Source organism: Scleropages formosus, chromosome 3 (assembly GCF_900964775.1).
Source record: "Scleropages formosus chromosome 3, fSclFor1.1, whole genome shotgun sequence".
NCBI classification, from domain to species: Eukaryota; Metazoa; Chordata; class Actinopteri; order Osteoglossiformes; family Osteoglossidae; genus Scleropages; species Scleropages formosus.
The window spans coordinates 6,666,908-6,681,761 of NC_041808.1; the positions used below are offsets into that span (position 1 = coordinate 6,666,908).

Below are 14,854 nucleotides of genomic sequence, written 5' to 3' on the forward strand. Positions count from 1 at the left end.
GTGTGTGTGTGTGTGTGTGTGTGTGTGTGTGTGTGTGTGTGTGGCTGCAATGTGATGGACTAGTATCCTGTGTAGTGCGGCCCTCCCCCAGCTTTGTGTTCACTGATTCCAGGATAGGGTCTGCACTATTGCAACCCTGATCAGGACAAGTAGTTATGGAAACTGAATGAGTGATTTCATAATGTAAAATTTCTGTGATCATGTGTACATGGACTGGCTTGAGACTATATGTGAGATTCACATAAAAAAATAACCCAAACATTCCAGCCCAATAGTATACAACAGCAGATGCAAACAAACGCGGGAGTATGAAAGCGAGACTGTAAAGTGCCAGAACGTAACTGAGAGCATGGGCACATGGTTCCCACAATGCAATGCATCTCGCAGCCATTTGGTGCAATTTTCAAACGCCACCTGATGTCACAGACCATGTAAATGACAATTTGGATCAATTACCAGTAAGTGCTATGATTTAGGCTGGATAAGTGTACAATAGAATACCGGGAGACTGAGAAATGGGCAATTAATGTCCTTTAATTTTAAAACCACCCCAATTTTGACAGATTATGGTAGTCATACCCATATTAAGTTGCTTGACTCTTCCTGGAGTCTGAAGATTGCTGCACGTGAACCTACAGGTGAAGCTCATGAGACACGCTAATCTCATCTGCTAAGTACGGTGTGATTTCCTAGAGCTTAACAGTCACTTGGCAGCACAGGCTTTTCCTTACATAGGCAACGCATGAAAATCACATGTCAACCAGAGTATGTCAGTGCCTCTTTTATTAATGATAACGGATGCTACTTTTTATTGGATCTTTTAAGGCCTTTCTAAGAAATCCTAAGGAAATCCTAGGGAATGAATCAAGTCTTATGCACTGTGACTCCAGTAAGATGTCTAGGGGGTTAACAGCGTAATCTTAATCAGTCTTAATCTTCGCCAAGTTGCTTTGCTGCACGTTTGTTGGAGGCACTACACCTTCCTTTTAGCATTGAACCCACATGAAAGGGAGTAAACTAAGGAGATCTCCAAGCAGACTGGCTGGATGTGGAGAACTGAAAGAAGGGCTTCTCTAACCCAGGAGGGTAATGTTCCCTCAGCAGCATGCAGCAAGATTTCATCATATTTGGGCTTTTTTAGAAAATTCAAGTCAAACGCAGAGTTTATATCCTACTTAATTTTATGCTTTATTAAAATGCCTTTCCCTCCAGTTCGCCTGCATCAGAGAGTCTTCTCCCCAGGAAAAAACAAGACCACCAATGGACACCTGTCCTTACCCAGTAGTACAACAGGCGATGATCAAGAATTGAAGCTTGAGAGAAGCACTTTCTCTCGGAGATCTCCGGATAAGAAGCACATGTGTGGAAAGATTCAGCAGAAGAGCAAACTTCCCATTCATAGACCTGCTGCCAAGCTGCAGGTAGAAGGAAGGAGTGTCTGTTCGGCATCACCCAAAATCCTGACCAACTCCCAGGACAACAGGTCAGGTTTGACACGTAATGGTTGGTCAAGGAGCTGCTGGACAAGCAATGGGGATGAGGAGGGTGAACAGTTTTCACTCAACCTGTCCTCTGAGGCAACGGAGATCATTCAGAAGCGTATTTTGGAGAAGCAGATGGCATTAGACCGTGGATTTCGGCTGGATCACAGTTCCAAACGATCCCCGGAAAGCAGAAGTAAGGTGCGGTGTAACAGAACGGAGACTGTAAATGACATTAGAACTGCGGTTAAAATTTCCCTGTTGAATGATCGATACAAATACGACGATGAGGAGTACGAAGATGAGAGTGGTGGCATTGATGAGAGTGTCCTCATAAAGTGTCAGGAGTGGCTCAAAGGGGTGGAAAGATCTTGGCCTTTGGGAAAGTCAGCAAAATAGAGAAGCCTATATAGTAGAATGCCTGTGAAATGGGGAGGCAACAGGGGGCATAGTGGTTAGAGCTGCTGCCTTTAGGCATAGAGGTTGCAGATTTGAATATCACTGCCTGCTGTAGTACCATTGATCAAAATACTTACCCTGATTGCTCCAGTAAAAATGATCCAGCTGTGAAAATGGTTAGAATAACTGTGGGTAACAATGTTGTAAGTTGCTTTGGAGAAAATGATGACCTAAATGAATAAATTACTGTTCAAAGTAAATTATTTGTAAAAACAAGCAGTATTCCACATACTGTATAGTTATATATGATTATTTACTCTGTGTAGACATTATTTGTATCATTTTTTATTTTGTAATTTTCTTTCATTGTTTAAAATGGCAGCTCAGCTCCAAGGTGTCTGTATTTCATAAAGAAGATTAAAATAAAATACAGAAATTGTCATTATTATTGATTCATCTTTTTGTTACACTTTGTATCATTTACAGTGTCATGTATCCTGAATAGCACTCCCATTTTTTTCTGGAATAAGTAGGGATAAATGGTGAAATGTTATTGCAGATTCCCTGTACAAAGAAACTGGGGTAAATAGAGAAGTAATTCTCAGTAAAATCTTTATTTGTAAATCCTGGGAGTTTATAGGTTGTTGGCGTTTCCTCACAGTGTTTTTTGTACTGCAATAAGCTACATATAAATGTGTTGCTGGGCTGAAAATATCACTTTATCAAAATGAACTGAATTGAACTGAAGATGTAAATAATCCAGAGTTCACACTTGTATTCAGAATATTGTACATATGTAACTGCTGAATTTATGCTCTGTCTTTGTTACAGACTGAAAAAAAGGGTGAAATTTAAAAAATTCTAACATTTTAAAACAAGAAAGTTTTCATATATGCTTTTCAGAAATTTCACACGTGCGCATGCTGTCCAGGTTGTTTCTGTAACTTTCATAAATGTACATATTTGTATAACCAACTTTTCATGTTAAAAAAGATTCAGTTTTTTCAAAAACATGAAAATACGTGGGTGATTCCAAACCTTGGAGTTCAATTTCAAAGAACAGAATCTTTTTTAATCAAGGTAACATGGAATTGGTTTAAAAATACCACCAAGACATCATTACTAATACTGGAAATGGCTATTACTGCTTAATATGTTAGATTGCCAGGAAACTGGAGATTTCAAATAAAGGTGTACTCTTCTATGTACTACTACTCTTCTATTAGAGAAGAGGCTAAGCTGGATCAAACCAGGACAGAAAAAGGAACAGAAACCGCAGGGCAACGATCCAAGGCATGCTTCTAAGCTATGCAAAAATCAAAAAACGTCTAAGCTACGGAAAAAGAAGAAACAGGAAGTCAGAATACTGCCCTTGATAGACTGGCTGGAAGAATTCCCAGATCTCAATCCTACTGAGCTCTTGTGGGAAAAGCTTCACCCAAAGGTCATAGAAAAATAGCCCACAGGGCAGCCACACCTCTGGAAAGAGATGCAGAAGGCTTGAGATGAAATTTCCCTTGAATATCTTCAGAACCTTGCAGGTAGAATGCCAAAGGTCTGCAAAGTTGCAATTGTTGCATCAGGCGGATTCTTTGATGCATAGCACAGGTATAGACAATAAAATAATGTTATGACATTGTCAACATATTGCCTATCTTTTCTGATCAATTTAATGCCACCGTGGCGAATGAACGTGTCAGTTTATATTAAAGACATGAAACTTAATGGGTGATTCCAAACTTTTCTGTAGTAGGCTAGTGTATGTGTATGTATGCGTGTGTGTGTTCAGGAAAGTATATATTCAGAAAAGAATATATACATACACACACACACACACATTTTCTGAACCGCTTGTCCTATACAGGGTCACGGAGAACCGGCGCCTAACCCGGCAACACAGGGCATAAGGCTGGAGGGGGAGGGGACACACCCAGGACGGGACGCCAGTCCGTCGCAAGGCACCCCAAGCGGGACTCGAACCCCGGACCTACCGAAGAGCAGGACCTGGTCCAACCCACTGCGCCACTGCGCCACCACGCCCCCCTTTATATACATACACTATATCATAATATATGTATAATGTGGTCATATACAGTATAACTACATATATCAGTAATATATATATATATAAATACATAAAACTGAACATAAATATTTATTCCAGAATATATTATTAATATAAATGCATACATACATATAGTTATACCTAAGTACACTTTTATATTATGACATATGTTATAACATAATTATTAGTTTTCAGCTGAAACAATGGATATGAAAAGAATGCAGTAGTATAGGTATGTGGCCTTTGCCCTTCCAGCACAGGCCTCTCCATTCTGGATGCTGTTGTCACCGGTCGAAGTCCAGGTTCAGGCACAGACACAGGGAGACCGTAAGCAGCGGTGCGAGACTGTAAGAGGTGGTGTTTTTGCCCTGCTGTCACTCTACGTAAGGACCATCCATTGCTGCAGTGTCCTGCACTGCTCCTCCCTCGCTCCCCAGGCCACCTTCAACACCTCATCATGCTGCCTTCAACCCTGCTGGTACTGTGCCTTATCCTGGTTTCAGCCCTTGCTCAGGACCCTGACCCTAAGGCAGTAGTGTCCAACAAAGGGGCCAACGACACACAAGGCACGGACGACGACTCGGACTGGGGTATCGGTTCCATCCGGGACAGCTTCGAGGCCGTCAACGGGTATTTTGACTCCTTCCTGGAGGTGCTGGGAGGTCGCAACGGCGTGTGCCAGTACCGCTGTCGTTATGGTGAGCATAACATGGTTGGAATTTTGATTGATCCCTGTACTGGAGCAGAGAGTTACAGCAAAGACACAACTGTGTATTATGGATATAATATATAATATAATACATGTAATTTTACATATAATATATAACATATAAAAATGCTGTGTGGAGAGGTGTTACTCTGGTTGCTGGTGTGTGGAGAGGCAAGATACCTGTCTAGGGTGTGTAGACAAACTGTGAATTAGGTACTGCTGTGAACATAAAGTGATTGTTATCTTTTGTTTTTTTTTAAAATACAGTTTTTTCCCCATCAGTTAATTAAAAAAAAAAATCAGATTTCCCCATCTTTATTAGCTGGGTGTACTATAACATTTCATTTACATACTGAAAGTGGTTTTCTTTTTTAACGTTACTTTTCAAATTTATCAGCCACACTGGGTCACGGCAACATAGTAATTCGCTACCACTCTACTTGGGACAAGCGGTTTCAGCCAGTGTGTGTTTATAAAACATAAAACAAGGGCAAACGATTACAATATTTCACACGTATGATCAGATTGCATGATCTAAAAAGATCCAGAAAGGTGTCCAGACATTCCTGGATTCCTTTGAATGATCATGTAGATTGAAAGTTAATTTTTCTAGCAAAAGAAAATAAAAAAATTTTGTTCACCCGTTTATTTACAGAGGGAACTTCAGGTGTAAACCATAGTATTAAGCACATTTCCTTGCCAACTGTATAAGAGTAATTGGCCTATTTTCCATGACTTTATTTAAAAATCAGTTTGGGTTGTGGTTTAACAAAAAAAATCAACTTTTTGTAAGATTTTTTTTGAATGCTTTAGTGATCCCCATTCCAGAAAGTTTGTATCCTATCACATTTCCATAGTAAATATATCCAAAGTGCCTCATATGAATTGGCATTTAAAGCACAGTTTAGAGTTAGGGTTAGGATGTTCCCAGGAATATCCTATAAAGACATACTGGACTAAGGTAGAGTCTGTGAATAGGCTTTGTTCACTGAGGACCATCAGTGGAATGTGTTGCATAGGAGCCTCAGAGAAAGAAATGCTCTCCTGCTCTTATTTTTATGACCATTAGTGATAATAACATTCACCGTGGTAGATAATGACTGTAATCTGACTGTTGGCCTATAAATGCAAACACTGATCCACAGTAAGGACTCTGGACAGTAGTTTAGGTGAGGAATTTTATATGGTCCTGGTGTCTTCTGACCTACCAAAGTCAAACTGAGCAGTTGTTCTCAGTCTCGGCTGTCACGCGGAACACGGGGGCCGGGACGGCTGAACCCAAGTGCAGCGTTGTTCGTCAGAAGTTGAGGGAAGAGGCAAGTTCTCAAAACCAGGGACGGGCGAAGGGTCGGTCGATCGGCGAACAGGACAGGAACGAGGATCCATGGACGTGGTCGGAGAACGAAGCAAGGAGTCAAAAAAAACGGAGATTGTGAATAGACTAAGAGTGTGTGTAGTAACACGAGGAAGGGCGGTTGTCCCAAACAAGATTCCGCAATGGTACGGGAGCTGAAGAGAGTCTTTATAGGGTGAACAATTACTCAGGAGCTAGTGCAGAGTCAGGTGTTGTCGCTTGTGTTGTGGGCGTGGACGTGACATCGGTCATCAGGTACCTGCCAAGTGCAGTTCTTTGTTCTGATCTCCTACTTTCATTTGGGTTTAATAAGCTGTTAATTAGATGTGTTACACAATTAACATACTAAATTCAATGCGTTGTACAAGGACAGAAGCTGCTTTTTTCTACACATTTTTTTGTCACTTGAGCTTTAGTGAAAGACCAACAAGATATATAAACTTTTTCTTCCATCGTTCTTTCTCAGCTATTTAAAATTCTCCATCAACAGGATACTTTCTGATGTGCAGTGTAAATAAAATTGTTACATTTCTTGCACATCGTATTAGTATAAAATATTGTTTACTCTCTTAATGACTGTGCGGCCATGACCAAGTGCTGCAGTTGTGATTTGTAACTGATATTATAAAGCTACTTTCTAATTTAGTGTAAGTAGTAGTAATATTTTCTTCCCATGTCTGCATGAGTCTCTCCTAGGTGCTCTGGTTTCCTCTCACAGTCCAAAGATATACAGTTCAGATAAGCTGGTGATTCTAAATTGCCCATTGTGTGTGTGTGTATGTGTGTGTCTGTGATTGCACTGTAATGTGTCCTGCTTCACACCCTCTGGACTACCACAACCCTCCAGTGGACAAGTGATAATTGATAACGGTTACTGATTATTACTAACATTGCTATGCTGTGTGGATGGTTTGGTTATCATGTATGTTTGAAAACTCATCAATGTGTGATTATGGGAGTCTGGACAAATTTGTGTAGATCAGGATATGAATGCAATAGCAAAAGGTCAGCATAATAATAATAATAATAATCTTCACTCAGGCAAAGCCCCTCTTCCTCGGCCCGACTACCAGACTCCAGAACCTGATGGCTGCGGCTCCCATTTTCTGGGCCTTCCATTACCAGAAAGAGTGTGTATCCTCATACACATGCCTTCACACAGTTATATCCAATCACCTTCACACATACAAACTTGTCCAGACTAACATGTTCGGCAGTACTCCAACACAAACTCAGCCACAAAAACTGGAATACACAGGAAAACTCACACTCGCACTCTCACTCTCTCACACATGCATGCTCTCACACATGCATGCACACACACACACACACACACACACACACACACAGCAGTAAGTGGTCTCCTTCTAACCACAGCTCGACTTTGGCATCCCAGCCATGACCAAGTGCTGCAACCAGCTTGACTTGTGCTACGACACCTGCGGCTCCAATAAGTATCGATGTGACTCCAAGTTCCGCTGGTGTTTGCACTCCATTTGCTCCGACCTCAAGAAGAGCCTGGGCTTCGTGTCAAAGGTTGAAAGTAAGCTGCTTTCTTAAACACGTTTCCCCAATTATCAGTCCTAATTAATGCCTGAAAATTGACCAAACATTGAAAAAACATGTCATGAGATTACTCCATTATCATTTACAATTTACCCCAAAATCAACCTAAATGATGCCCGATATAAGGATAAGTTGTATAACGAATTAAAAAAGAAATAACAATTAATAACAGGACTTTGTGTGAAATAAAAAAGGTGCATAATTTAAAGTTTTTGTGATAGTGTGCATGAACTGGCTTGTGGAAAAAGAAGGCAGCGGCATTAGGCAGATGAGTGAGAGGTGGCTGATGGAGAAGACTACGATAAAGAGGGCATCGCTTTTCAGCTTTCTTTTATTTGATCTCATAGAATACATTTTTTGCACTTGGGTTTTATAAACATGTAACACAAGAAAGATATCTATTTTTCACCACGTGCTATTTGCGTTTAAGACTAATTTATTTCACCAAACTGTTAGAAACTCAAGAACCCTTTGGATATTAGATATCAGGAGACCAGATATTGGGGGCTGAGTGTAAATCCAAGTATATTCAGTCATCCCTTAATTTGTGAACCCAAATTTTGGTATGGCTTTAACACTTAATTTTTGATTTAAGGCACAAAAATACACATATATACACACACACACACACTTTCTGAACCGCTAGTCCCATATGGGGTTGCAGGGAGCCGGAGCCTAACCCAGCAACTCAGGGCATAAGGCCGGAGGGGGAGGGGACACACCCAGGACGGGACACCAGTCCATCGCAAGGCACCCCAAGCAGGACTTGAACCCCAGACCCACTGGAGAGCAGGACTGTGGTCCAACCCACTGCGCCACTGCGCCACCGCACCCCCCTATGGCACAAAAGTAATTGTAACAAAATTTATCTGAAGAGTGTCCATCCATCCATCCATCCATCTTCCTCCGCTTTTATCCGGGACCGGGTCGCGGGGGCAGCAGTCCGAGCAGAGTACTCCAGACCTCCCTCTCCCCGCACACCTCCTCCAGTTCCTCTGGGGGAACCCCAAGGCGTTCCCAGGCCAGCCGGGAGACATAGTCTCTCCAACGTGTCCTGGGTCTGCCCCGAGGCCTCCTCCCAGTGGGACAAGCCCGAGCACCTCCCCAGGGAGGCGTCCAGGAGGCATCCGGAACAGATGCCCGAGCCACCTCAACTGGCTCCTCTCGATGCGGAGGAGCAGCGGCTCTACTCCGAGCTCCTCCCGGGTGACTGAGCTCCTCACCCTATCCCTAAGGGTGCGCCCAGCCACTCTGCGGAGGAAACTCATTTCTGCCGCTTGTATCCGCGATCTCATTCTTTCGGTCATGATCCAGAGTTCATGACCATAGGTGAGGGTAGGAACGTAGATCGACCGGTAAATTGAGAGCTTCGCCTTACGACTCAGCTCCCTCTTCACCACAACAGACCGGTACAATGACCGCATTACTGCAGACGCCGCACCGATCCGTCTGTCGACCTGCCGCTCCATTTTTCCCTCACTCGTGAACAAGACCCCAAGATACTTAAACTCCTCCACTTGAGGGAGCAACTCCCCCCTAACCCGGAGGGAGCAATCCACCTTTTTCCGACTGAGAACCATGGCCTCGGATTTGGAGGTGCTGATTCTCATCCCCGCCGCTTCGCACTCGGCTGCAAACCTCCCCAGTGCACGCTGCAAGTCTTGACTTGATGAAGCCAACAGGACCACATCGTCCGCAAAAAGCAGAGACGAGATCTCGCGGCCACCAAAACAGACACCCTCCGTTCCCTGACTGCGCCTAGAAATTCTGTCCATAAAAATAATGAACAGAATCGGTGACAAAGGGCAGCCCTGGCGGAGTCCAACATGCACCGGGAACAGGTCTGACTTACTGCCGGCAATGCGAACCAAGCTCCTGCTCCGGTCATACAGGGAACGAACAGCCCGTAGCAACGAGCCCCGAACCCCATAATCCCGAAGCACCCCCCACAGGATGCCACGAGGGACACGGTCGAATGCCTTCTCCAGGTCCACAAAACACATATGGACTGGTTGGGCAAACTCCCACGAACCCTCCAACACCCTAGTGAGGGTATAGAGCTGGTCCAGTGTTCCACGGCCAGGGCGAAAACCGCATTGCTCCTCCTGAATCCGAGGTTCGACTATCGGTCGGATTCTCCTTTCCAGTACCCTGGCATAGACTTTCCCAGGGAGGCTAAGGAGTGTGATCCCCCTGTAGTTGGAACACAATCTCCGGTCCCCCTTCTTAAAAAGAGGGACCACCACCCCGGTCTGCCAGTCCAGAGGCACCGTTCCCGAACTCCACGCGATGCTGCAGAGGCGTGTCAGCCAAGACAGCCCCACAACATCCAGAGACTTGAGAAACTCGGGGCGGATCTCATCCACCCCCGGAGCCTTGCCACCGAGGAGTTTTTTGACTACCTCAGCAACTTCAGCCAGGGTAATGGACGAGTCCCCCTCCGAGTCCCCAGCCTCAGCTTCCTCTACGGAAGGCGTGTCGGAGGGATTGAGGAGATCCTCAAAGTACTCCTTCCACCGCCCGAGAACATCCTCAGCTGAGGTCAGCAGCGCACCACTTCCACTGTAAACAGTGTTCGTGGAACACCGCTTCCCCCCTCTGAGTCGCCGGACGGTTTGCCAGAATCTCTTTGAGGCCGACCGAAAGTCTTCCTCCAGGGCCTCACCGAACTCCTCCCAAGCCCGAGTTTTTGCCGCGGCGACTGCCAGAGCCGCGCTCCGTTTGGCCCGTCGGTACCCGTCAGCTGCTTCAGGAGTCCCATGAGCCAGCCAGGCCCGATAGAACTCCTTCTTCAGCTTGACGGCATCCCTTACTTCCGGTGTCCACCACCGTGTTCGGGGATTGCCGCCGCGACAGGCACCGGAGACCTTATGGCCGCAGCTCCGAACAGCCGCACCGACAATGGAGGAGCGGAACATAGTCCATTCAGACTCAATGTCCCCCACCTCCCTCGGGACCTGGTTGAAGCTCTGTCGGAGGTGGGAGTTGAAGACCTCTCTGACAGGGGCCTCCGCCAAACGTTCCCAACAGACCCTCACTATGCGTTTGGGCCTGCCAGGTCTGTCCAGCTTTTTCCCCCGCCATCGAATCCAACTCACCACCAGGTGGTGATCAGTTGACAGCTCAGCCCCTCTCTTCACCCGAGTGTCCAAGACATATGGCCGAAGGTCAGAAGAAACGACTACAAAGTCGATCATCGACCTCCGACCTAGGGTGTCCTGGTGCCAAGTGCACTGGTGGACACCCTTATGCATGAACATGGTGTTCGTTATGGATAAACCGCGACTAGCACAGAAATCCAATAACAACTCACCGCTCGGGTTCAGATCAGGGAGGCCGTTCCTCCCAATCACGCCCCTCCAGGTATCACTGTCGCTGCCCACGTGGGCGTTAAAGTCCCCCAGTAGAACGACAGAGTCCCCAGTGGGAGCGCTTTCCAGCACGCCCCCCAGGGACTCTAAAAAGGCCGGGTACTCTACACTGCCGCTAGGCGCATAAGCACAAACGACAGTGAGAGACCGTTCCCTGACCCGAAGGCGTAGGGAGATGACCCTCTCATTCACCGGGGTAGACTCCAACACATGGCGGCTGAACTGGGGGGCTATTAATAAGCCCACACCAGCCCGCCGCCTCCCACCTTGGGCAACGCCAGAATAGTGGAGAGTCCACCCTCGGTCGAGTAGAGTGGTTCCAGAACCCAAGCTGTGAGTGGAAGTGAGCCCGACTATATCTAGACGGTATCTCTCAACTTCCCGCACCAGCTCAGGCTCCTTCCCCGCCAGTGAGGTGACATTCCAAGTCCCAAAAACCAGAGTTGGCGCCCGAGGTTTGGGTCGGCCGGGCACTCGGCCCCGACCACCGCCCAAATCACAACGCACCGGCCCCCTATGGTTTCTCCGGCAGGTGGTGAGCCCACCGAAGAGCGGCTCCACGTTGTGGCTTCGGGCTGAGCCCGGCCAGGCCCCGTGGGCATAGACCTGGCCACCAGGCGCTCGCATGCGAGCCCCCCCCCCAGGCCTGGCTCCAGGGTGGGGCCCCGGTGACCCCATACCGGGCGGGGTAAACGGACGCCTTGATTTTTTTGTCATAAGGGGTTTTTGAACCGCGCTTTGTCTCGTCTGTCATCCAGGACCTGTCTGCCATGGGAGACCCTACCAGGGGCATGTAGCCCCAGACAACATAGCTCCTGGACTCATTCAGGCACTCAAACCCCTCCACCACGATAAGGTGGCGGTTCACGGAGGAGCTGAAGAGTGTCTAAAAAAAAAAAAAAAAAAAAAAAAAAATTAATTCACACATTGAGTAAAGCCAATATTCAGTAACATATTGTAATGAGTGTGCCTGCCTCCAGATCTTTCTCTCTACTGGTATGTTAGAAATGTGAGAGTGTAGCTTTAAGAGAGTTTATGGTAACTATGAAAATTCCCCAGGAATGTCTGTTAGTCATATTGGGTGTGTTATTTAATTGAGTGATTTCAGAGATAGCAGAGCAAATAACAGGAAAATTTTAGCTGGTTGTTTTTTGGACAGGTATAGGCACTTTTGGAGCAGTGTGCAGTTTTAAAAAGTTGTTCACCATAAAATTGACATGCTCAGTGGAGCCCTCAGTTAGGAGAGAGCTGGTGGCATAGTTCTTAGAGCTGCTGTCTTTGGACCCAAGGTTTGCAGGTTTAAGTCTTATTTCCAGCTATAATACATTTGTGAAAGGTACTTTGTGTTAGAGGAAGCAGGAAAGGTGAAATACTCGCCTCTCGGGGTCGTGCAGGGGAAGGTAATAGCAGGGGAAAGGGGGGAACCAGGAATTGGTAGAGCGGGGCGGTGCTTCGGGGTTGTGGTCGGGATCGGGGTCGTGGCTGTCTCGGGTTGTTCTCTCTCTCTCTCTCTCTCTCTCTCTCTCTTTCTTTCTCTTCCGTCTCTCTCATCTCCTCACTGGCGGGTTCGGGGTGGTAGAAGGAGGTTGCAATTAGCCCCAGCTGCGGCTGGCTTACCCTGCCTGCCTCGGCATGTTACATACTTACTTGCTCTATTACAAATTACCCTGCTCAATAAACGGTTAAGTAATTGTAAGTTGCTTTGGAGAAAAGTGTTACCTAACTGAAGTAACAAAGTTCTCACCCTCCAATTTTCCTTTTAAAAAGAACAGTGGGAACTATCCCAGAGCAGTAAGTGTGTAAATGTAAGTGATATCTAAGAGCAGCATGGCGGCACCTCACAGAGCCTGGATGGTGTCAGAGAATGTTGGTTCAATTCCCTGCTGAGTCCCTGTAGAGTTTGCATGTTCTTCTCATGTCTGTGTGGGTTTCCTCTGGGTGCTTTGCTTTCCTCCAAAAATCCAAAGACATGCAGTTCAGGTAAATTGATCTCTCTTAATTGGGTGTAGTATGTGACTGGGTGAGTGACTTGTGTGTGCCTACCCTAAGATGGACTGGTGTATGCCCAAGGTGTACCCCCCTCAGCCTTGTATGTAATGGTTCCAGGATGGACTCCAGTTCACTGCAACTCTGCTCAAGACAAGCAGTTATTGGATGTATTGATAGTGATCTATGGGAAAATTTATTTTGAGGGTTTTTGGATAGGCTGTAAATACATTCTTTTTTCTTACTTTTAATGTATCGAGTTATTAAATACAGCATTTCTGCACTGTAAGAACAGATTAAAATTTCATAATTATTGGTTTTTGATGTGTTTTTCTATATTCCTCCTCTTTCTCAGCGTGTGAGGCAATGGCCGATACCCTGTTTAACACAGTGTGGACCTTGGGCTGCAAGTCCTTCATGAACAGCCAGAGAGCTGCGTGTCTTTGTGAGGGAGAGGAAAAAGATGAGCTGTAGAGGGTGCCATTGTGAAACACACCACTCCAAGCATGATTTGGAGCACTGCTTCTCAGTCCTGGTCCTCAGAACCCACCTCAAGGGCTGCTTTTTGTTCCATTCAGTCTTAGTAAATTAAATATCTGAAAAAGTATGTGATTTTGTGAAGTCTGAATTTCTTAACTGTTATAAATTATGAAAAACGTATGTCTGTGTCCAAATGCTTCTTATTTATTAATTGATTTATGATGTTCATTATTAATTACTTAGCTTAGTTGCTGTTTCTGAAAATATAATGATTCAGTAAACACCTTTGATGCGAAACATGACTGTTTCTTTTGTGGTTCATAAATAAACCAAAGGAAGCTGATACCATTTTACCACAGCAAACAACTTTGAGCATTTGCTAAAGACCTGTTGTTTGCTGTATTTAGCTCACCATTTGTCCCAAAGTGATTTATTTCCCCATTTAAACTGATAGCTGATATTTTTAGCAGAATGATTTTTTTGACCCTTCTTGGATGGGGGCCTTGGCGTGGCAGAAGGGCCTGCGTGATCTAGGGATCTCCAGAGCTATGTTGTTGGGAGCAGTATGTGTCATGTCCCCCGCTCCCATGCAACCAGAGACACCTGCGACTGATCGAGGAACGGGAGTATAAAGGGCTGATCCGGAAGCAGCGGATCGTGGAACCTTCGTTCAGCCTACAACGACCGCTGCGTTAAAACCTGTTTTCCTCAACTCCCTCTATGTTCCCTGTTCCCTTGTTTGTCTTGCAAGAGAAACTGGCTCTTAGCACATGGAATATAACCTCACTTGGGGGATGAGTCAGAACTGATGCGGGAGGTTGAGAGATACCAACTAGATATAGCTGGGCTCACCTCCACTCACAGCTCTGGAATCAAGCTCCTCGATATGGGGTGGTCTCTCTCCTACTTAGGAGTTGCACAAGGTGAGAGGCCCTAGGAGGATCTGGAGATACTCACAAGCCCCCGTCTGGCTGCCATACAGTTGGAGTTTATCCCGAAGGACAAGAGGGTCGCCTCAATGTGACTTAAGGTCGCAGAGAGGAAAACTTTGACTGTTGTGTATGCTTATGCACCAAACAGCAGTTCAGAGTATTCAGCCTTCTTGGAGAAGGTGGGTAGGGTTCTGGACAGGGCCTTACCTACAGACTCCATAGGCCTGCAGGGGGACTTCAACGCTCACGTTGGCAAAGACTGGGAAATCTAGAGGGGGGTGATTGGGAAGAATGGCTTGCCTGATCTAAACCTGAATGGTGAAATGTTATTGGACTTCTGTGCTAGTCATGGTTTGTCCATAACAAACACCATGTTCGAACACAAGGATGCTCATAAGTGTACTTGGTACCAGAGCTCCTTGGGCCAAAGGTCAATGACCGACTTTGTAGTCATTTTGTCTGACTTGAGGCCACATATTCTGGACACTTGGGTGAGGAGAGGTGCTGAACT

General features: G+C 45.7%; 1 protein-coding gene across 1 annotated transcript; it reads left to right on the forward strand.

Moving 5' to 3' along the window:
- Positions 1 to 4,307: 4,307 nt before the first annotated feature.
- On the forward strand, positions 4,308 to 13,405 carry LOC108940438 (group XIIB secretory phospholipase A2-like protein). Its single transcript, XM_018762601.1, has 4 exons — positions 4,308 to 4,643; positions 7,050 to 7,138; positions 7,386 to 7,551; positions 13,287 to 13,405. Exons 1-4 carry the CDS (start codon positions 4,403 to 4,405, stop codon positions 13,403 to 13,405), a joined length of 615 nt encoding a protein of 204 aa, XP_018618117.1. The 5' UTR covers positions 4,308 to 4,402.
- Positions 13,406 to 14,854: the final 1,449 nt, after the last annotated feature.